The following is a 23,415-nucleotide window of genomic DNA, read 5'->3' on the forward strand; positions in this document are numbered from 1 at the left end:
ATGATCCTCAAAGAGAGCTCCACAGGCTGAAAACTGAGCCCAGCGCCAGCCCAGCAGAGTTGAGGCCCACCTGGCACTCTGGGAAAGGGCCAGTGCTAGCCTGGTCTGAGGCCTTTCAGAACAAGTGGCAAGTCCAAGTCATGTCTGCACAGCCATATCCTTCCCTCCCCATAACAACCCTGGAAACATTTCAATCTGGGGCAAACAGCCACACAAAAACTAGATTGATTACTTTATTGATTCGAGCACCCCCACCTACCCACACCCAGCAGACTCCTGGGATTGCTTCTTCACAGGTGCCTCAGATCTGGCCCCTGGCAAGTTGGTCATCTAGCACAGTTGTTTTTAAATGATGTATAAGCCATAGCCCGAGTCACGTGGATGGTGAGCACTTCCATACTAAATAAATGTTTCTCATCGAGGTATATTAATTAAAGCACAGCTGGCTACTTGTATAGCAGGAAGAGTTGATTTGTTCATTGGCATTGCTCCATGAAAGAAAATGGTTAAGATTATAGTACCCCCCACCGTACTGGGAAGGAAGCTTGAATCTGGTTCCTGAGTGCATGGTAGTTACTGAGGCATTCTGGGGATCAGTAGTTTTTCTCCTGCTCTGTCCTGCAGAGGCATCATCACTCTGACTCTGTGGGTGGATCCAAAAACAATCCAGTTAGGAGATCCCTACCACCCACCCATGACCCGGGTTTGTGTCCTCTCTACTACATACTCCCAATATGAGCTTAGCATAGCATAGCAGCACTTAGCAAGAGCCTGAACACAGTAGGTGCTTCATACAAGTTTATTGATTGACTAAAATGATGGGGGGAAGGGAACGCCTTGAACTCTATTTCTAGGGTTCCTTCCAAATTTAGGTTCTATGACTTTCAAAGATGAGCATGTTCTTTTGAGCCCCAGCTTCCCCATGTAACTGAGTCCTGGCCCTAGATTTAGCTCAGAGAAAACCCTGCTCCTGTGGGGACACGAACATCATGAAATCTATTTCTGACTTTCCTTAGCCCCTCACCTGGAGATACTGTGCTTCTCCAGGGGAGGAAACCAAGGCCAGAGATGGCCAATGGCTTGCCCCACCAAGGATTAACGATCCTTAAGGAAAGAAGAACATGGGGCCTGGGGGAATTTCTGAGAATGGTCAAGAGACACAGCGGACCCTAAGCCAGGAAGCAAACCTACCTCTGGAGGTTGACTGTGGAATCTGATAGGCCTTGTACAGTAGGTCAAGGAGCTCCTTTTTCTCATTGTCTGGAAGGAAGCTGGACTTGGCTGCATTGATATTCTGGAAGAATGAATGTGCCATACAGTGTTAGAATTAGACCTTCAAACTCTGAACAAAGGCTGAGCTCCCTCGACTTATGGAGGAAGGAGCAGACTGAAGTGACATGTACAAGGCTGCACAGTTAGCAGTATCAGGACGGAGGCCCAGCTCACAGGTCACCTCCTGCTCCACTGTTGTCTCCATCTGCTCTGCTCCAGAGAGATGTAGGAAAACTGGTGCAAGCCAAGGAAGAGGGAAAGGGCTTGTGTATAATAGGAGGGTTGGTGTCAGGATTTCTGAATCCCTTAGACTGTAGCAGGGCAAATGTTATCTAAAAATGGGAACTGGTAGCTCCAGCCTAAAGGGGTTGTGAGGGGTACACTTTCCCCAAGGGAAGGCTGTGGAGGAGCTCAAGAGCCTTTTCTAGTTTGAAGAAGCAAGCAGCAACCCCATGGCCCCTGGAGGACAGCCCTGCTGGTTCCCCCTTTCCCAGGGCTAGAGCTCCTGGTACTTCCTCTCAGGCACTCACCAGTCTCATAAACTCTTCCTCAGTTAAGCCCATTTTTGTTTTAACCATGCGGTAATCTGTGTCAATGGTAGACTTGAAGATGAGGGGGTCATCGGTGTTGAGTGAATAGTTAGCCTTATCGTCTTTAAATCTGCATGAGTGAAATGAAAAAAAGCCCCCGGTGAATCCATGGCCGTCTGCCGTTCACCCTCATCAAGGCAGAGCTGCTGGCTCTGGCCAGCTCTCACCAGCTCTCATCCCCTTTCCCATGCCCTGCGGAACACAGGATTCGCCCACCACTACTTCTGAAGACACAGTTATTAATTCATGCATGTATTCAACATATTACTAGTTTGCAGAGTACCTCATTTAACAAGCAAAGTTTAGATAAGATGAAGTGGTTAAACAGCTTTCAATCACACACTGTGTATAAAGTTTATTAGTCACATGATGTGGGGCACTTGCAGAAAAGTGGAAGCACTGTGTGGAAGGGAGACGCTACTAGGAGGAGGCAGTCCGAAGGCCCAGAATCCCTGGGAAGCTGCCCTAAGGTGAGGGAAGCAGCAAAGGGGAAAGTCCAACATTAGGATCCTGGCAGGAGCAAAGAGAGCCAAGAAAGTAAATCAGCAGGGCTACAGGGACCGAGCTCTAGGCAAGACCCACACCATATATCAGCGCAGCCCATCAAATGTGAGAAAACTACGACTGCAGGCAGCACTAGTGTACAAGGAGAAACCACCATTGGCCTTGCAGGAGATGGATGCCCCAGGCGTTGCAGAGACAAGCCTTCCATGGCTAATGAGGTGCTGCTGGTCTGCACACTACTAGAAGCTTAGAAGGGCAAAGCTAGCCCCAACCCGGGCAGATAGATGAAGCCCTCGGAGGACCGTAACCAGATGCATCCACAGAGGTCGTGGCAGGGATCAGAAGAGTGCCAGCTCACCGTATGACCGCGTGCTGGGTGTCTGGTTTCCAGGCTCCTGTGAGATAGCTCGACCAGGGACATACCTAGGTGGAAAATGATGACTTGAAGAACAAGAAACTATGGGGAGGAATGTGGGATGCCAAATATGGAAGATGATGAAAGAGATCATTTAATCCCACCCTTCATTTTACAAACAAGGAAGCCCAAGGAGGCAACGTAATGGACTGAACACTGAATCCAGAGTCCAAAGACATGAGTTTAAATTCTGATTCTGCTGCTTACTACTTACAATTCACCATCCCAAGATGGGTCTCTACTTACCCATCTGTAAAAGGAGATAGTTCGATTAAAAGATCAGCCCTAATTATCTAAGAACCAGTAAAATGACTTGTCTAAGTCACACAGTGAACAAATAGCAAAGTCAGAATTCAAACCCAGGTGCTGACTCCAAATCCAGTGTCTTTTCTGCTACACAAGAAGCACTATATGCAACCTGCTGTGTCCACCCCAGGATAAGTGGGGAAGGACTAGGTCTTCTTGAGGTTTTCTTTGCTCTAAGGCAGTGGTTCTCAACCTTTCTAACGCCGTGACCCCGCAGTACAGTTCCTCATGTTGCGGTGACCCCAAACCAAAACATTATTTGGGTGGCGACTTCAAAACTGTAATTGTGCTACATTATGATTCAGAATGTAAATGCCTGATATGCATCATGTATTCTCATTGCTACACATTGAGAGGTTGAGAACCGCTGCTCTAAGGCTTAGACCATGGATGGGAGAATGCCCCAGGTTTATACTAGAAGGCTCCGTTTAGCCAGCCTACTTACCTCAAAATGCATGTCCTCCTTCAGCAATTTGTTATACAGGGTGGGGTCTTCCAGAGTGTGGTAGCCATGGCCAATCCTCTCAGCATGGAGAACATCCACTGCCTACCGTAGAAGGGAAGAGGAGAGTGAGAGCAGGAGCCAGACACAGACACCCCCAGCCTCTCTGCCCTGTGTCTAGCCTCACCTGCTGGACAACCTTGGGTGGCCCCACTTCTCCGGCATGAACTGTCCGATGAATGCCACTTTTCACAGCTTCCTGTAGAGGCATTCGAAGGGAAAAGAAAGAGTCTGGAGGGGTAGGAGCTGAGGGAAAGTTTTTAAGGATGCTGCACTGCGTCCAAGGACCCCATCAGCTCCATGGGGTCATAGGAAATACAAACCTTCAAAGAGCCTCTGTTAATTCACTTTAGTCTGGACCTAAGAGGGCCTGGAACTTCGGTCTTCCAGAAGCCCTTGGTGTTATTCATAAGAGCAGAGCATGGTCTCCTTCGGTAATTCATAACACAGGGGAGACTGAACTGCTTGGGATGAGGGAGAGAGGACATGGAGAGCCAGGAGGAAAAGGAAGAAATGGAGAAACGGGAATAGTAGAGATGAAAGGGACCAGAAAGAGCACCCAGTACAGCTCTGTCTTTTGAGGTGCCATAGTTAGTCAACAGGGGAGCTAAGTAAGACATCAGACAATACTCTGACCAGAAGTCTAGGATCTGTTCTCTTCTCGATGCTAAATGTCACCCTCACAACCTATAGCAATGTTTGCAGCTAACAGTTCAAAAGCTCCATATTTTCTAAACGTCTTTTATAGCAGGGGCGGCTAGGTGGCTCTGTGGTTAGAGCACTGGACCTGGAGTTAAAGAGGTCCTATGTTCAAATCTGACCTCAGAGACTTCCTAGCTGTGTGACACTGGGTAAGTCACTTAATTCTAACTGCCTAGTCCTTGGCACTCTTCTGCTGGAGAACCAGTCTTTAGTACTGAATCTAAGGGAGAAAGTAAGGGTTTAGAATAAATATTTATTCATGTCTCTTGGCTAGGAACTAAGGCTAGTTTCATTGTGCATAAGCCATTGCACCCCAAATACACACTTGCAGAGGCCCCCATCACCCATCCTTACCTCATAGGCCTGTACATGCCCAGTAAAGAGGCTACTATCCTCGATGGTCTCATCTCCAGCCAGGTCGATGGCCACCACGGTCTGGTGGCGATACTTCTTACACAGTTCCACCACCTCAGGGGACCAATCTGTAGGCAAGGTCCACATCATGTGTCAGTAAAGTCTATCTAACCTGAGGGGAAAGAAGCTACAGGCAAGGCAGGCCCTTGACACTAGCACAGAAGAAGGCATCACCACTCCCATGTGTCCATCTCCCATGGGCCTGGCAGGAGACTTGGGGATGGAGAAACAAGCCTTCCAAGGCTAATGAGGTGCTGCAGGTCTTCAGACTACCAGAAGGGAGTCGTCAGTTGAGGGCAAGGCGAGCCCCAACCCTGGCACAGACATGAAATCATGAGAGGGCCATAAGTAAGGTATTCCATGCTGCCCCTATCCACTTCCGACAACAAGAACATCCCCAAATCCTAGAATCTCATAGCTGAAAGGGATCTCTGAGGTCCCCTAACCCATCTTGTTTTACAGTCATGTCCAACACTGGGAACCCATTCTTGGCAAAGATATTGGAGTGGTTTGCCATTCCCTTCTCCAGCAAATTTGATAGATGAGGGAAATGAGGCAAGCAGGATGAGGCCAGATTTGAACTCAGGTTCTTCTGACTCTAGGCCTAGCTGCCCCCCTAACTCAATTGCTCCTCAAATAGAAATCCCTTCTGCAATGTACCCAACTGGCATCTTCTTGAATGCTTAGATTAGACAGCCCACTTCCTTCCAGGACATGACTCTCATGAGAAAGTTTCCTAGGTTTGCTCTAGGCCAAATATGCCCACTTCCATTAACCATCCCCAGCTCGATTCCCCACAAATCAACCCTGGCGCAGATACTGACACCACCACGTTCAGCCTTTCAGCTTTATGTTTAAAGAATTAACACAGTTCTGTAATTTAGGGATGCATTTTTCCACTTTTGCCTAAAGAGAGGGAGCAAGAAACCATTACAAGATTGTGGGATGATGGAAAACAGTAGAACATGGTTGAATCCCAAGGTGTGTGACTTTGAGTAGGTCATTTTCTCATTGAGACTCAGTCTCTTTATCTGTAAAATGGGGTCAACACTCTGAGGTCCCTAGCTCACAGGTCTATCATTTTCTGATTCAAAAGGAATCATGACCACGAGGCCAGGACAAACCAAATCCTATCAAGACTTCAAAAACATAAAGAACTGAGAACAGGTAGTCCAACTCCAGAATATCAGAGCACCTGGGTCTGGCTCACTCAGCTGGGTCCTGACCATGACTCGGGTAAAGCTGAGCTAAAAAGACCCAGAACAGAGAACCCCCAAACCCCACATGTCTGGGAGCTTGAGGGCTTTGGAAACCCACATTCATATCCAGCCCTGCTCAGAGAGAAGCAATAGCTTCCTGACCTCTGCAATGGACCCAGTTTTCTTGTCGGGGATGGGGCAGAGGGGAGACTGGAGGCATCCAGGAAAAGCCCTGAACCTAGCTGCCCTGTGGACTCCTGGATTTGTCTACATCCCTCTTTAGCATATCTGTCAAATACATAGCTACTTGTGGCTGGTCCAAAAGAGACTATTAAATTTAATTAATTTTTCTTTTTAAACCTTGCCTTCCATCACTTCCATCACTACTGTGTATTGGTTCTAAGACAGAAGAGAGGTAAGGGCTAGGCAATGGGGGTCAAGTGACTTGCCCAGGGTCACACAGCTGGTAAGTATCTGACACCAGATTTGAACCCAGAACCTCCCATCTGTGGGCCTGTCTCTCAAACCATTGAGCCACCCAGCTGTCCCCAAGAGACTTTTTAATGAGAAAGACTAAGAACTAGTCAAAAATACTCAATTTCTAGCTGCTGTGCAAATAGAAATTTGCTACACCTGAACTACATTTACCCAGCATCCTTTTAAGTTAATCTTCATTTTAAGTATGGAGGCTTGAGAGATAAATTTGGCTGAGAAACATACTGTGGGGCCCTTTTTGAACTTGTGCTTTGGTAAAGCATGGCAGGTGTGGGTTTTTAGACTTGTGATCTGCTCTCTTGACTGAATTAACCCCTTTCTCTCTCACTTTTGCTGTTATTAAATCCTACATATTTCAAATACTTGGATTTTTATTCATTTTTACTCTCACATCGCTAGTATGTCTGACAGCTGCCCCTTCCCCTCCTTTACTTTCCTGACTGTCTCGCTTGTCTCTGGCCTGCAAGCTACTCCAATTCTTAACTCTAGTGCTGGCAACCTCAGACCCCAAAGAGGCAAAGGAGGGTCCAGGAAGCTCCCAGGATCATCCAGTCAGTCTTCCATCCATCTCCTGCTCTCCTTTCAACTCCTTACAACCCCTTAATTGAGGGATGTAAAAGTAAGGCACAGTCTATGAGACAAACCAGCTCCAGGCTTAAGGAACATGGAGGTAAGTGAAGGAGACAAGCCAGAAGAGAAGAGAAAAAACAAAGGGGAATCTCTAACAAGAGATCCTCGAACTCTTCCTGGCCTAAGGATCTGTTACACCCAGTGTAATAGAAGATGGAGGGGAATAGAATGGAAACCACCAAAAGGAGAGAGAAAGGAGATGGAATGAGATCACAAGTGGGAAGGGAAGAAGGAAATAGGGAAGGGAAGAAGAGGGATGAAAGAATAGAGGGAAGTGAGGAAGGGAGAGATGAGCAGGGTGGAACAGATGGAGGGGATGGATGGATGGACAGATGAATTAATTAAAAAGCATTTCCTAAACACTTACTATGTGCCAAGCACTGTGCTAAGTGCAATGGATAGAAATAGAAAAGTAGGACAGTCCCTGTGCTCAAGTTGCTCATATTCTAATTCAGGAGACAACACATATTGGCAGTTTCAGCTGGAAGGGTCCAGTAGTCCTTAGGAAGACAAAAAGAAAGGAAGGAAAGAAAAGAAGAAAGGAAAAGATGAATATGTTAGAGGGGATGGAAAGGAAGACCAGGGTGAGAGGAAGAAAGGGGAAAAAAGGAGGGAGGAAAATAAGGAAGAGTGAGGGAGGAAGGGAGAGAGGGAAAGAGTGAAGGAAGGCAGGAGGGCAATAAGAAAGTAAAGAGGAAGGGAAGTAAGGAGAGGAGGGATGATCAGGACTAGACAAGGGCAGGCCAGAGGAGGTGAAAAGGATCATGATACATTACTTGGCATGTGGCGCATGCAGCATAGAATAGACCTGACTTTGATGTTAAAGTCTCGCTCGCCCTCCTGCAGGCCCTTGCTGACGAGAGACACAACTTCATCAGGAGTGAGGTCACCCCTATATGGAAAGAGAGACCCCCCCAAAAATGAAGTGAGTTCACCAGATGGTGGAATAAGCCAACCCCTAAGCCTGGAAGCCCTGCTGAGACAGGAAAACCAGCTAAAAGCTGGGCCAGCACTGAGCACAGGACCCCAGGCAGGGAGGGTGTTTGCTTTGTTTTTGTTAGGGATCAATGGACAAGATTTCAGTCTCTAGCTGGGCCTACCCTCTAGGGTGTCTCTTGTTTGGGGAAGAAAATATCTAAATTGGTACCATATGTGGGGAGCCAATGGGTTAGAGCATTTCTGACAGAATGTTAGGAGAAATTTTCTGTATTAGGGATGTCTCTCTGGAAAAGTGGAGTAGATGGAATACAGGGGAAATTGAGGTAGTATAAAAACAAAAGAATGAATAGAAATTCATTTTTCATGAATCAGGGTGGGGCACTGGTTTGGGGAAAGAGCCAAGGCCTAGGAGTCAGGGCCAAGTACTGACTGTTCTTACTCTGGGTAAGTCACTTTCCTTCTCTGACCTTAGCTTCCTCATCTATAAAATGATCATTTCTGGGGTCTTTCCCCACTCTAAAGCACAGGATTCAGAGTAGACCTGAGTTCCTCTTCCAGCTACAGGGTATTTGCCCATTCAGAATTCTAGCTTCCCCAGATAGAGGCCTTGGCCTCCATCAGCCGCCCTGCCACCCCCCAACCCTGGCCCCTCTCCATTAACGTACTCAGCCTGATTCCAGGGGATGGGCTCCACTTTGGAGTTTGCCAGCAGGTGAGGGCTGTACCGAACCTCCACATACACCACACCTTCCTTTGCTTTCATCTCCACAAACTCATAGGCCACTCGTTTTATGGCCTCCCGGTCACCCCTGTGAGGATGAAGACAGGAGAAAGGCAGGGCTCAGAGCAACCTCCATAGCCAGGGGGCCACCAGGAGGCAGGGGAGCAAAGGAAAGGGAAGGCCTGGGTTGTGTCTATGTGTATGAGAGACATGTAACAGTCTGTATATGTATGTGAGCAAAAGTGTTTGTGTGTGTGTGTGTGAGAGAGAGGCAGAGACAGAGAGATGGTGAGAAAGAGGGAAGGGGAGAGAGACACACACAGAGAAAGAGACAGAAGGGTATAGGAGGAGGGAAAGTAAGAGGGAGGGAGGAGGGGAAAGAAGAGGAAGAGAAAATGAAAAAGAGGAATGGGAGAGAGAAAGGGGAGAGACAGAAAGAAGAACAAAAGGGGGAAGAAGGAAAGAGGAAGAGGGAGAAGTGTAGTGGATGTCAATTCGACATGATATTCTGTCTAAAAGTTATCAGTGAGGAGGTATGAAGGTATTCATGATGTGGGAAAAGACAGATGTCATTTCTTGACAGCATTTGTGTAAAAGCCTTGTATCCACTGAGAAAGCAGTTTTGTGGGCACACACCCAAAATCCTCCTCTTCCTGTCACAAACTCTTATAAGCAAATGATAAGGGAAGTAAGCCAGAAGCCTAGTTACCCTTTATGGAGGCAGAAGAGGGAGGTGGCAGGAAGAGGGACAAACCAGAGGAGATGCTACAGTCAGGAGAGTTTCCAGAAAGAATAAAGTCTAGGGTGCAATAAGGAAGAATAAACTCAAGGCCAAGTTCCCTTGAGCCTCTCTTGTAAGAACCAGTAGGCCTGGCTATTGGGCAGTGACATTCAAGGCCCCTCCATGATAGACTCCTCCAATCTACTCACTGCCCCTTCAAACACCTATTCTCCTAGCTTCCTTTGTATGGGATAAAGAGCCGTGACTCTATAGTCAGAAGACCTTGGTTCAAATTCTTGGTCATCACTATTTGTATAACTCTACCTGGGCCTCAGTTTCCTCATCTAAAAAATGGAGGGGGGGGGCAGCTGAGTAGCTCAGTGGATCAAGAGCCAGGCTTAGAGATGGGAGGTCCTAGGTTCAAATCTGGCCTCAGACACTTCCCAGCTGTGTGACCCTGGGCAAGTCACTTAACCTCCATTGCCTAGTCCTTACTGCTCTTCTGCCTTGGAACCAATACCCAGTATTGACTCCAAGATGGAAGGTAAGGTTCAAGTAAATAAATAAATAAATAAACAACAACAACAACAACAAAAAAAAAAAGAGGGGGTTGGGTTAGATGGTCTCTTTACAATCTTAATAATAGTCCATCTTTCTACAATCAAAGACTATTTCTCACCCTCTCCTGGCATACACACCCCCATCCACACCCCTCCCCCATACCCTTCTCCCTTTCCAAACTCAGACCAGCCCCCTTGGCTCATTTCAAGCCCTCTTTCCTCTCTGATTGCCTCAAATCACAAGAATGTTTCTCTAAACTAGAGTACCTTTTCCCCAGTATGCTTCTCTCTCTACCTCTCATATATTTATATATCAAAAATACCTACTGGGTATTTTAATATAACGTAAAATATTTTATTTTAAAACCTAAAAATAAAATAGTGGGTATTAGAAAAAAAGAAAACTAAATTAAGAAAGCAACAGATAGAGTAGAAATAATTGGCATCTATACCTGGTTCTGCCACTTAGTCGCCGTGCGACTTTGGGCAAATCACTTTCTGATCTTTGATAAAATCAGAATAAGTGCGTTAGCACTCCCTTTCTCTCGGCTGTTAGAAAGATGGCATGAGTGCATGATTATGAAAGTATTTTGTGAGTTATGAAGAAGTCTGTGAATCCAAACCATACTAGCATTACTTGTAAACTTGACTATTCTTGGCCACATCACTCCCCATATAGGGGAAGAATATTACAGTTGATCTCAGGTCTTGGGACTAGTTGCCCTGCTCTTTGACCTTATGAGCCTGCCATTCTCCCAGAAGGCCAGGGGAACTAGGCTACTCACGCAATAGCTGGCATGTAGTAGTCAAACTTAGCCAAGAACTCTGGGAGGCTCAGGGGCTTGTCCATGCCAATGATTTCCTGGAGTTTCTCCACTGTGTTGGCAGGAAGTGGGATTCCTCTCCTCCTGGAAGCAAAAGCAAAAGACATGGTCATTTAGCGGGCATGCAAGATGGAAGGAGAAGTTGGGACCACAGAGCAGAGAGGGTGGTACCCACTTCTGAGACCCTCACCTTCCTTCACACATGGACCATAATTCCACAGTCAAGTGTGGTACTGTGGAAAGAGCCTTAGAGTTAGAGTCAGAGGATCTGGGCTCAAATCCTGACTGCTACTTATTATTGTATGATTTAGGACATGCTATTTTACCCCTCTTGGGCTTTTTCAATCTATGTGTAGCAAAAGAATTTTTTAAAAAGACACTTTTAGTGTCTTCAATCTGTAAAGTGAAGAGGTTGAATTAAGTGGCTTCTAAGAGGTCCCTCCCAGATAAAAATATTTGATCCAGGTCCATCCCTTTTTCCCCATTCCTCCAGTTACCTCATTTGTCCCTTGTCTTTAGGGGAAGTCACTCATTACTACCCTTCCATAAATCCAACCTGCCCACAATATTCCTAATGCACAGGCCACTACTCTTCTGTTCAAAAAAAATCTCGCTGTGACTCCATATTGTCTAAAGTGAGAAAAGAGCAAACTTCCCATCTGAAAACATAAGGGGGCCTCCATAACCTGGCACCATCCCATCTTCTTAGCCTCATTCTCATGCAATTCCCCTTCATGCACTAGATGCCAACCAAACTGGACCCCTAGCTGGGGTGATCTCATACCTGCTTCCTCTTGCTTCTTCTCATGTGCACATGCCTGCTCCCCATGCCCAGAATTTTCTTGGGGGGTAGCTAGATGGCACAGTGAATAGAGCAGTGGGCCTGGAGATAGGAAGCCCTGACTTAAGACATTTAACTTGCTGTGTGACTGTGGGCAAATCATTTTAACCTGTCTGCCTCAGGTTCCTTAGCTCTAAAATGGGAATAACAGCACCTACCTCCTAGGTGTTGTTGTGAATATTGAATAATATTTGTAATAGTGTCTGGCACATAGTAGGCACTTCATAAAATGCTTGTTCGATCCCTCTTTTAGTTATGAAATCTTGCCACTTCTTCAAGGAAGCCTTTTCTAATCTTTTTCTTCAGTTCCCTCACTTGGTCTTTATATAGAACACAAGATCTGATCTTTCTTAAGCACTTACCGTGTAACACTGCTATTATACTTAATTCTTTGTGTCTTGTGGACCAGAAACTCTGAGGACAAGAACAATTTCTCCTCTGAACTTTGTAACTCATAAAGGGCCCTTTAAAAATTTTAAATTCATTTTAAATTCTCCTAATTTTCTTAAAACTGTTTCCACATCAAACTTGTTTCCGAATTTCTCCTTTCTCTAACCATCATCCATTCTAAGCCACTAAGTTAAAAAGAAGAAGAAGAAAAAGGCAGTTCAGCAAAACTAACCAAGAGGTCTAATGAGTGTATACAATGTCCCCATCCATAGTCTCCATACCTCTGCAAGAAAGGGAGGGAGATACATTGTTCCAGCTCTTTCCTATGACCAAACTTGATCGGTAGAATATGATGTCTTTGGTTTTTGGTTTTACCTTGTTGTAGCCACAGTATATACTATTCTCCTGGGTCTGTTATTTCAGTCTGTTGCAGTCCACCTCTCTTCCAATGCTTCTCTGAATTCTTCATATTTGTCCCTTATTTCTTTTCTTTTTTAAACCTGACCTTCTATCTTAGAATCGATACTAAGTATCAGTTCCAAGGCAGAAGAGTGGTAAAGGGCTTGGCAACTGGATTTAAGTGAGTGGCTTTCCCAGGATCACAGTTAGGAAATGTACGAGGCTGGATTTGAACCTAGGTCCTTCAGATTCCAGACTTGGCTTTCTATCCACTGAGTCACCTAGCTGCCCCATATTGACTGTTTCTTCTAGAATTATAATATTCTACTAATTCACACTCTACAATCTGTTTATTCATCCCTCGATCTATAAGTCCTTCCTCTGTTCCCAGTTTTTGTTTTTCTACAACAAAAAGTTATTTGGGTCAACATGGACCTTTCTTTATGTCATTGGCCTTCTGGGGGTATATGACTAGCAGTAGGAAACATGGAGCAAAATGTATAACCATTTAGATCATTTTCTTAGCATAACTCCAAATCATTTTACAACATACAGACCAATTCACAGCTCCACTGTTTGTTGTTCAGTTATTTCAGTCACATCTGACTCTTCATGACCCCATTTGGGGTTTTCTTGGAAAAGCTACTACAGTGGTTTCCCATTTCCTTCTCTAGCTCATTCAACAGATGAGGAAATTGAGGCAAGCAGGGTGAAGTGACTTGTCCACCAGGGTCACGTGGCTAATAAGTGACTGAAGTTGGATTTGAGCTCGGGAACAAACATGAATCTTTCTGATTACAAGCCCGGTGCTTTCTCCACTGCCTGAGTGGAATTTCCCTTCCCTGATGTTGAGTCATTTCAGTTCTGCCCATGTTCAACTTGCTATGACTTTCTTGGCAAAGACACTGGAGTGGTTTGCCATCTCTTTCTGCACTTCATTTTCTGGGAGTAAACTGAGGCACATAAGGGTACACAGCTAGGACATGCCTGAGGCCAGATTCACACTTAGGAAGATGAGTCTTCCTGACTCAAAGCCTGGCACTCCATCCACTGTGCCACCCCGCTACCCACAATCCAATGTGTTTTTATTCAAAGTCCTGCCAACACTGATTATTTTCATTTTCGGTCACCTTTACCAATTTCCTAGGACTCTTAATGAATGTTTATGTTAGTAAACCTGAATAAGTGGCCAAATGGGAAGGGGGGAGGGAGGGAGAGAATTCAACCATGCACCAGAACTCAGAAGTCCTGGAAGTCATTGCTGACTCAGAACTTTCTCCCCTGTGGGGGACTTGCCCTGACTGCAGTCTCCCTTCTCAGTACAAGAGGGTGTGACCCCTTGGCAGAGCCATGGTCCTGCCTGGCTACATGCCAGGGAGAGACTTATCAGGGCACTGATTGCTGGCTCAACAATTCCTGCGGGACTGAGCAGGCGCCACTGACTTCCTCTGTCTCTAGGACTGCCTCCCTCATAGATGACTACCACCACCCACTTGGGGTGGCCAAGGGAGGGGGTCCAGAGGACAAAATAGGCCTACAGCCTTAAGTCTGAACAGCTCAGTGAGGGAGGAGCTCTTCTAAGTGCAGAAAGCTAGGGATGCTGTCAATGGAGCAGTGGGGCTGCGTACTATTACCCACCCCCCGATTTTCACTTTCCTTTTCTGAATTCCACTGATGTCTAGATTCTGAGTCTAGCTCCAGGCTGGCATCTTTCTTCTCCTCCTCTCCTCTATACTGTGTTTCTGGGCCCATGATAGGCTTTGGAAAGAACCAGAGAGATCATTTATCCCAACTCTCTTCTTTTATAGATGAGGAAACAGAGGCCCAGAGATTGAACTCAATAGCAAGCCTAGGTCCTCTAACTCCAAATGCTTTTTTCTCTCTCCTGCTGTTTTTTTCTTGCCTGCATTGATCAGATTCAAAATCTAGAGGCAAAGTGACCCAAGACCCTCTGGCCCTGTGAGAATTTACTTTTCATGTGCTGTATTAATTAGGGACAATTACTGTACATTCCTGTGCCTGGGATCTGGGTCAGAGATACCATCCAGTCTGCTACTTTTTGCATTTTCTTTGTTCTTAGGAATGCCAAAGAATATTTTCCTTTTTAACAGAATTTGATTCAAAAATTGAAGGACAAAAAGTTCTTTTTTCCAGGCTATGTGACCTGTCCACTTGGGGAGATATGGAAGGGTGGATAGTCTACAGGCCACCTCTAAATTAGCTATGACCAACTAAAGGTGCCTTTTTCTTTGGAATCACATTCCACCTGTTCACTCAAAACTCACGAGCATAACTGATTTCTAGGCTCTCTGATTGGCAAAGGTCTCTCCAAATTTCAGAGGCCTCCCTAAAGGCCAAACCTCCTTATTATCTGACTTCCATTACTAGACTTTGGCCCCAAGCCTTGCTTGCCTAACTTGGATTCCTGAAAATTATAGCTATGACCTCTAATGACCACCAACTCCTTAGCCCTAAGCTTGGCAGCTTCTAGAATTCAGATTACTCTCCACCCCATCTGATAAGGGAAACTTCAAAAGAAAGAAATCAAATACCCCCTTTCCTTTCTCCTGCTCAAGGAAATGCTTTTGACTCAATATTTTATCTCCATAATGATAGTCTAGGCTTTTCTTATCCCCTTAATAAGGGTTCTCTATTTCGCTTATCATCTTATGGCATTTCTTCCCTTCTTATCTTGGTTCCCATTTGCTGCTGCTAATGGCCTCATTAAAACTAGTTTATATTGCTATTTGGTCCAGATGGGGTAAGGACAAACGGAGCCAAACCAGCCCGTCCTTACTCAAGGTTCCTTCCTATCTGGGCTAGGTGAGCAAATTTGACTGCTACCGGTTTCTGCCCTTTGAAACCTCATCTGATTGCAGGTTGCAGGTCACCATTAGGGAGCCTGAAGTCACAGCCTCATGAACTGAGGAACAGCAAACAGCTAAGCCATCTACTTGCTGGGTGACCCTCCCCCCGCCAAGGGGGCATATCCTTCAAGTTCTCTGAATCTGTTTCCTCATTTGTAAAATGGAGATAATACTTCCTGACTCAGGTTTACGACGCTGCAGTACACCCCAGTGCCAGGAAAGGTGAATTACTGTATTGGTCTGGTGACCCTGTCTGATTGCTGATGAGCTTTGGACATCCCCCATTTTACTCAATGATCCAGTGGCCCCTTTTTTCTTTTTAACCCCTTAACTTCGTCTTAGAATCACTATTGTGTACTGGTTCCAAGGCAGAAGAGTGTGTATGGGTTAGGCTAAGAAGTATCTGTGGCCACATTTGAACCCAGGACCTCCTGCTCTCTCTGGGCCTGGTTCTCAATCTACTGAGCCACTGCCCCAACCCAGGGGCTTATTAATGAAAAATGTTCCAAAGCGGTTACTGAACCTATTCCACCAGGTTGTCCAAGCAAGTCATTCATGCGATAGGCTCAGGAGGCTGCTGGGTCCAGCCTCTGACCATATCCACATGGCAGCAGTGGACCAGAGATGAGAAGGGGGTTGATGCCAAAGCCGACACAAAAGAATGAGGGATCTGGAGAAAAAGGCATCAGCAAACGGCCAGCCCCCCGGACTCCTCGTGAGTTGGATCACTTTCTAAGCCCAAGCCTCTCTTCCAGGCACAGATGTCCCTAACTCCTCTCAGCTCCCGAGACTTCAGCTCTCACTCCCAAGACAACCCGGGACCCACCCCAGCTTGACTTTTTGTTCTACATTCTCTCCTCCCCAAGTGGGCAGCAGAGCAGCTGTCAGGTGGCTGAACCTCACCTCAGAGCCATGCTGGCTGTTCATCCTTTGGATGGTCACAGCTCTAGGCAGAGCTATGAAAGGAATAATTTCAGAGGAACATACCAACCTGCATGAATAAGGTGTCCTCCTCCAAGACACAGGTCTAGTCCCTGTCCCACATACATTTCAGGAAGGAGACAATAATTATCAGAATGAATTTGGCCCCTTGGTTGCAGCTAGGTGACTCAGTAGAGAGAACCAAGCCTGGAGTCAGGAGATATGAGTTCAAATTGGTCTCAGACACTTACTAGCTGGGTGACCCTGGTCGAGTCTCTTAACACTCTTTGCTCATTTCCTCATCTGTCAAATGAGCTGGAGAAGGAAGTGGCAAAACACTCTAGTATCTTTGCCCAGAAAACCCCAAATGGGGTTGTGAAGAGCCAGACTTGAGCATTGGACAGTCAGCTAAGGTGGGAAGGAATAAATACTTGTCTTAATCCCTCCCCCATCATTGGAGACACTCAATCCTTCATCCCCTTCACACACTTACTCGCCATAGTACAAGATAGTTTCAGGCTTGATGGCTCCATCCAAATGGACGTGAAGTTCTACCTAGGAGAGAGAAAGAACTGTAAGTATCCCTGGAAGTAGGAGGCCTGAGGAGCCCCCGCAGTGCCAGGAAGCACACCAGTGTGTAGAGAGGGCGAGGCAGAGGGGCAGAGACAGAAAAGGTGGCAAGAATCCAGGCCCCTCTCCTCATCCCTCTCCTGGACCAGTACTCTAGATTTCACTCTAGGTCTAAGGAAAGTTGGCCTGCCTGAAAACCCGAAAGTGACAGCAGCTGCATTCTCCACTGCATGTCACCTCGGAAGATGACCCTTTACCCCATGTAGCTCTGACCAAGGGAAATTACTTCACTTCCCTGAAGTTGCCTTATCTGTAAAACAGGGTAAATAATACTTCTAGAAATAGAATCAATGTTCATTGTATGGATATCGGTTTCATTTTGTTTATTGTGCATTTTAATATGATAGTATTAATTGTTATTGATGTTAATATGTTAATTACACAAAGTATAATTATATATATATATATAATAAAGTAAAGAAAATAATATAAAGTATAAAGTATACAGTTAACATAAGGTAATACCTTATGTTATAATAGTACCTTATGGAATGGCTACAATAGGGCCCGAGAATCCGATTTCACTGGGATAGAGGCCTCTAGGGCAAGGAAATTCTTTTTAATGTTCTCTTCCACTTAAGAGAGTTGCCAAGAACGTGGAGAAATGCAGTGACTTGCCCAGGGTTACAGAATCAGGATGGATCGGAAGAAAATGTTTTCTAAATAGTCCAGTGCTCTACATGCAAGAATTGTTACAGATAATAACAAAAGAATCCTTAACTTCCTTCAGGGCTCAAGTCAAGAACTACTTCAAGAGTTCTTACTCCCCTCCCCTACTTCCCTCTACTTTGTCTTGACTCCTTTGTGTTGCCAGGTGGATAGAAAGCTGGCCCTGGAGTCGGGACATCCTATGCTCCAGTCTAGGCAACAGATTTACACAATGAGCTGTGTTATCCTAGGCAAGTCACTTAACCCCATAGCACCCAGGCAGCTCTTTAAGACTGCAAAGTGATTACTTGCATTGGCAAAGGGAATTTCTTCACCCTGATGTGTCCTGTTCCAGTGAAATCACAGGTTCAGTCTCTATCCCAAAGTATAATATAAATAGGAGTCATTCGTAGCATACTTGGGGACAACAGAGATAAATAAAGCCCATACTCTTCAAAGTCCTTGAAGAGAGACAAGACGTCCACGTGAAGAGGAGTCAGGGCAGGCTTTTCAGAATCATAGAATTCAAAACTAGATGGGAACATAGAGATAATTTAATCCACTAGTTTTTAACCTTTTTTTTTAAACCCTTTCATGCTGTCTTAGAATTAATACTTAGTATTGGTTCTAAAGCAGAAGTGCTGTGCTAAAAGGGCTATGTAATTGGGGTCAAATGACTTGCCCAAGATCACACAGATAGGAAGTGTCTGTGGCCGCATTTGAACCCAGGACCTCCAATTCCAGGCCCCCGCACCACCTAACTACCTCATTTTATTTGTTTTTTTTTTTGTATGTCCTAGACCAGTGTGATAGGACCGTCTCAAATCAGAATATTAGAGAAAATCTGTCCCTAACTTATAGAACTGTGAATTTATTTTGTTTTACCACAATATAAGCTCCTTTAAGTCAAGGATAGTTTCATTTATGTCTTCCTAGTTCCAGATGCCTGGAATATGCATTTAATAAATGCTTGTTGAATGAACCAGTTATTATTGCCATCAAAGGGGAAAGGAATCCAGCAGTGTTATACCCATGGCATGAGAGGGACTACCCCAAAGAGTTTCATCAGTGGCTCTGCCCCATTAGTACATTAGAACAAAGTGTTTACCAGATTCTCTACAGTGCCACCTGAGAAGGCACTGAAAGGCACCTGAGAGGGCATTGAAATAATCTGATTTTGGTTTAAAAGAGTTAAAAGGATCTGTATATACTTAAAAGATCCATGGGACTCCCTAATAATTGTCCTCTCTAATATGGCTCCACTGGCTCTCTGGTTTCATAAATTCAGTATTACAGGGTCAATCCCTGGCTGAGTCAGTTTTACCCTGCTCCATGGCCAAAAACCCTGCCCATTTCCCTCAGGCTCAATCTTAGCCCCCTCCATAATCTCTTGATTCAATCTAGTCAGCTCAAAAGTCCATATGAGGGAGGCAGTTAGGTGGCACAGTGGATGGAGCTTCAGGGCTAGAGTTAGGAGAACCTGGGTTCAACTTTGACCTCAGACACTTCCTTGCTATGTGACCCTGAACAAGTCACTTAGCCCCAGTTGCCTATTTGCTTACTACTCTTCTGCTTTGGAGCCAATACTAAGTATAGATTCTAAGGCAGAGAGAAGATACGGATTAAAAAAAAAGCAACTGATCCACCTGTGCCATAATCCACAGAACATTAAATTTAAAAGAATAAGAGCAGGATAGCAATGTGTCCCACGGTCATGTCTCTCTAGGAAAGAAGGAGAAGGATTTTCAGTAATAGTAATGATAAAAAGTTGGAAAGCACTCTAGAAATGATGGCAAATTTACATAGTGCTACAAACACTTTATACATATCTCACTGGAACCCTGGCAGGTAGGTACTATTTGCCTAGCCCTTGCCTTTTTGTCTTAGAGTTGTTAATAAGACAGAAAGGAAGAGGCATAGTTGGTTAGACCTGTTCTATTACACAATAGCCATTGTGGTTCTTAAAGACAGTTCCCAGGTCTGAGGACAGAGAAAAAGAAAGATATAACTCCTTCTGCCGCCATCTTGGTCACCTACCCCTTCGCCCATGCACCTAGACCTTCTCTCTGGCTGTGGTGCCTTGCTGGGGGCAGGCAGTGCTTAACACCTGCAGATTGGTTAACCGCCTCTCAACAATTTAACCAAATACATTTCCTGTTCTCTAAAAGCCTCTGGGGTCCATCCCAGAGCAGGAGCTGCTCTACAAAATCTGAAGAATGAGTCAAAATGATTCATCTGATAGCAAGATGCCCAGTGCAGTGGGGAAAGCTCCTGGGTTCAAATCGGACCTCAGATACTTCCTAGTTGTGTGACCCTGGGTAAATCACTTAATCCCCATTGCCTGCTCCTTGGTGCTCTTCTGTCTTAGAAGTGATACTAAGATTGAAGGTAAGGGTTTTAAAGAAAAAAAATAAAACCTCACTCACCAAAATTTTGAGTCATAAAGTGTTTCAGGTTTCAGAGGCACAGCTTTAACAGAGTGAGGTTTGAGCAGAACCTCACATGGGGGGTTGGGATGGGATATACTTTTCTTTTTCCTAAAGAGGCTCAAGCAAATGGGGCCAGATAGTCAGTGACAGCAATCTGTTCCAAATCCTTAGGGGGAAACTCATCATGGGAAGACACCCACATGACATCGCCCTCAAGGACAGGTGATAGCGAGTGAGAAAGGAATTTTTTTCCCTAGGACTTTAGGGGCTCAGGGCAAGAGTCCGGCTGCCCTTTGTGGGGCAAGGAGCCAGAGACAGACAGGAAACATGATAGTAGGGCCCCCTGAATACAGAAGATCCCTCAGTCAAGGGGGCGCCTTGCCCACTGGGCACTGTCCCAGGATAGAGAATACAAAGGAGGAAGGAAGTCTGAGGGTATTGAGAGCCTTGCAGATAAGCAGAGGGCAGCTGGCCCCTGGAGACCAAGGAGAACTAGTCAATAGAGTGTGTGCCCAGATATAGCTGGGGATCCTCCTTTCTTTGGCTTCTCAGTCTGGGCACTGTTGTACTAGCTACTGGCACAGCTGCGCCTGAGTTGGCAGGGGCTCAGGAGCAGCCGGCCTGGTTCACTTCCAACCACCACCTGCAGGAAGGTCCTCTGGGTTTGCACCCTCCCACTGGGGAAGGTTCTTGAGTTGGACTTCCAGAGGAAGGAGCAAGGCAGGAGCAGATGTTGCTTCCCTCCTTCCTCCACCCCTCCTCCCTGAAGTTTGGTAACACAAGTCCTTTCGTTTCAGATTCAGGTTTGGCTGGTTGGTCCACCAACTTGCCATTCTGATATACTGCAATTTCCCTGGCAGATCCTAGGCCAATGCCTTCACTTTACAAATAAGGAAAGAGGAGGGAAGTAACTTAATCAAGACCACAGAGGCAGCTAGGTGACTCAGTGGATAGAGTTGGAGGTCCTGAGTTCAAATCTAGCCTCAGATACTTCTTAGCTGTGTGACCCTGGACAAGTCACTTAACTCCCACTGTATAGCCCTTACCATTCCCCTCTTCTTCTTAGAATTGATACATGGTCAGAAGGTAAGGGTTTTAACCAAACAACAAAAGACCACATAGATAGGAAATGGCCAAGTCTGTGATGATAATCCAGGATTTCTGATGCTAATCCCATTTTTTTCCTACTCTACCATATTGCCTGAAGAATCAGAAGAGCTCTGAGATGACCTGTGATATATCCTCTTATGGATGTACCTTCAGTGTTCAGGATGAGAATCTCTTACAGTTGCTCAGAGACTCAATTAAGGCATATTATCCAAAGATCACTGAACATCCTGGGCAGGGCCAAGATTAGAACCAAGTTTCTCTCTTTTCTATCCTTCCCTCCCTCCCTCCCTTCCTTCCTTCCTTTCTTCCCTCCTTCCCCTCTATCTTCAAATAGATACCAAATATTGGTTCCAAGGCAGAAGATTGTTAATTTTATGATTGGACTGAATATATTTAATTGGTCTCCAGGGATTTAATTACTAAAGTCAAATGGAATTTATGGTAGGTTATTTTACAATAGAGGGAAGATATTAAGGAAGAGAGAAAGAGAAGAAAAGGGGAGAGAGAGAGCTCCAGCTTTCTCTGAGCCAGGTAGCAATGACCCCTCCAGAAAGGCCAAGAAAGGAAGTCAGTCTTTACACTCAACAAGTGTCAGTTCAATCCGCAGATTCTGTATCAGCCTCAACTCCAGTAGAACTGCTTCTTACAGGAGGCTCCACTCCAAGTGTGTCTCTTTCTGACTCCCAGAAGAACAAATCAGCACCACCAACCAAGCCCCAAAAGACCAACCACCTTCAGGCCCTTGTCTTTTTCTTTTTAAGACTTTTCTTCTTGTGTCACTTCCCCTAATTCCATGTCTACCAATCACAGCTGAAGATCTGCTCTAGGACTGCCCAGAAGGCAGTTAGTTGATTCTAATCAATTACCCACTATCTATTCTAACTATTCTAATAGTTACCCACTATCACACACATGGGTCACAGCCCTCCCACTTCATGATTAAGTGGGATATTTACACCTTTGGTGATTAGATCTAACATGGGCAGATCTTCCCACTCAGTTTTAAGTACTGTGCTTACATTTGGGGGGATTAAATCAACAAATAGGCCGAGAATTACAATTTAATCTTCACAATCAAGGAAGAGCTAAGTACCTTCTTTGTAACAATCAGGGGAGAGTCAAATACAATCTTCACAAGAGTAATAAGAGTAAAGCACTGGGGATTAAGTGACTTACCTAGGGTCATATATCTAGGAATGGCCTGAGATCTGATTTAAACCCAGAACCCCCCCACCCCCCCACCCCAGAGCCACCTAGCTGTTTTGTTTCATTGTTTTTGTCACTGCTTTCTACTGAACTAAAATACCTTCCCCACTCTAAAAGGGGTGGGTGCATGTTTGCCTATTCTGTCCTCCTATGGGTCTCCTTGTGATGATTTCCTCTGCTAATTGACTCTCCAGGAAGGTGGAGTTCACTGCACCAGTCCCACCAAATAAAGACTAAAGCAGTAGATAGCAGTAGATAGTAGATAGCAGTCTGTGGGAAAAAGATTTGGAGTCAGGAGACCTAGGTTCAGATCCAGGTTCTCCCACTCCCTTTCTCTAGATTTCAGTTTACTCCTATAAATGTGGAAATCTGTTCTATAGGGTCCCTTCCAGCTCCAGATCCCAGGACAAGGAGACTTACTGAGCCAGGGCCACTTCCTAGGTCACAAAGCAGACAAATCTCTAGAGTCCAGCTAAGCCCTGAGGATTCATGACCTTCCTCTGAGATGACCCTCAAGTTGGGTCCATTCCGGATAAGCCAAGAAGTGGTTTCTACACGAGCCGGATACCGCTGGTCTTTCTGACCTCATTTTCTGCAAACAATGCATTGGTCTAGGGCCAGGGACTGAAGAGAGGTTCAGAGCTGGCCAGGGGTCTCTCAGGTGGTCCCTTTGGAGAACAGTAGCTGGGTAGGAGGCATAATGCTTCCAGAGAGGTCTAGACATTAAGAGGGAAGAGGGATAGCTGCGGAGGAGTCCACTTTAGTGCCTCTTCCTCTAGGAAGTTTTCCCTAACTACTGCAGCACACAGAAGACCAGCAGCAGTAGTTATTCCATTCAACTCACCGAACCATTTAGTAAGGCCCCTTCTTATTGTTGTTCAGTCCTGTCTGACCTCATGGACCACAGCTATTTATCATGGAGTTTTCTTGGCGAAGATCCTGGAATGGTTTGCCATTTCCTTTTCTAGTGGATCTTTTTGTCAGGCAATCAGAGATTAAATGACTTGTCCAGGGTCACTTCCAGGTGGAAAGTGTCTGAGACTGGATTTGAACTCTGATCTTCCTGCCTCCAGGCCTAGTACTTTAACCACTTAGCCACAGCTACCTCCCTATTAAGGTCCTACCACTATGTGCTTAATGTGCTCAGTGCTAGGGCTGCAAAGATCAATAGTCCCTGCTC

The 23,415-nt window shown here is 45.5% G+C and overlaps 1 protein-coding gene across 1 annotated transcript in view; it reads right to left on the bottom strand.

The window, feature by feature from the left end:
• Positions 1-220: 220 nt before the first annotated feature.
• ADA (adenosine deaminase) overlaps positions 221-23,415 on the bottom strand; it is a 28,824-nt gene continuing 5,629 nt past the window's right edge. Inside the window, exons 2-12 of the mRNA XM_056813010.1 lie at positions 16,706-16,767; positions 10,756-10,878; positions 8,634-8,777; positions 7,806-7,921; positions 4,646-4,773; positions 3,717-3,788; positions 3,533-3,634; positions 2,725-2,789; positions 1,803-1,932; positions 1,192-1,294; positions 221-643 (exon numbers count right to left, since the gene is read on the bottom strand). Of these exons, the coding sequence (XP_056668988.1) occupies positions 633-643; positions 1,192-1,294; positions 1,803-1,932; positions 2,725-2,789; positions 3,533-3,634; positions 3,717-3,788; positions 4,646-4,773; positions 7,806-7,921; positions 8,634-8,777; positions 10,756-10,878; positions 16,706-16,767 (1,056 nt within the window). The 3' untranslated portion in view covers positions 221-632. The remainder of the gene's footprint in view (positions 644-1,191; positions 1,295-1,802; positions 1,933-2,724; positions 2,790-3,532; positions 3,635-3,716; positions 3,789-4,645; positions 4,774-7,805; positions 7,922-8,633; positions 8,778-10,755; positions 10,879-16,705; positions 16,768-23,415) is intronic.

This window comes from Monodelphis domestica, chromosome 1, assembly GCF_027887165.1.
Source record: "Monodelphis domestica isolate mMonDom1 chromosome 1, mMonDom1.pri, whole genome shotgun sequence".
NCBI lineage: Eukaryota > Metazoa > Chordata > Mammalia > Didelphimorphia > Didelphidae > Monodelphis > Monodelphis domestica.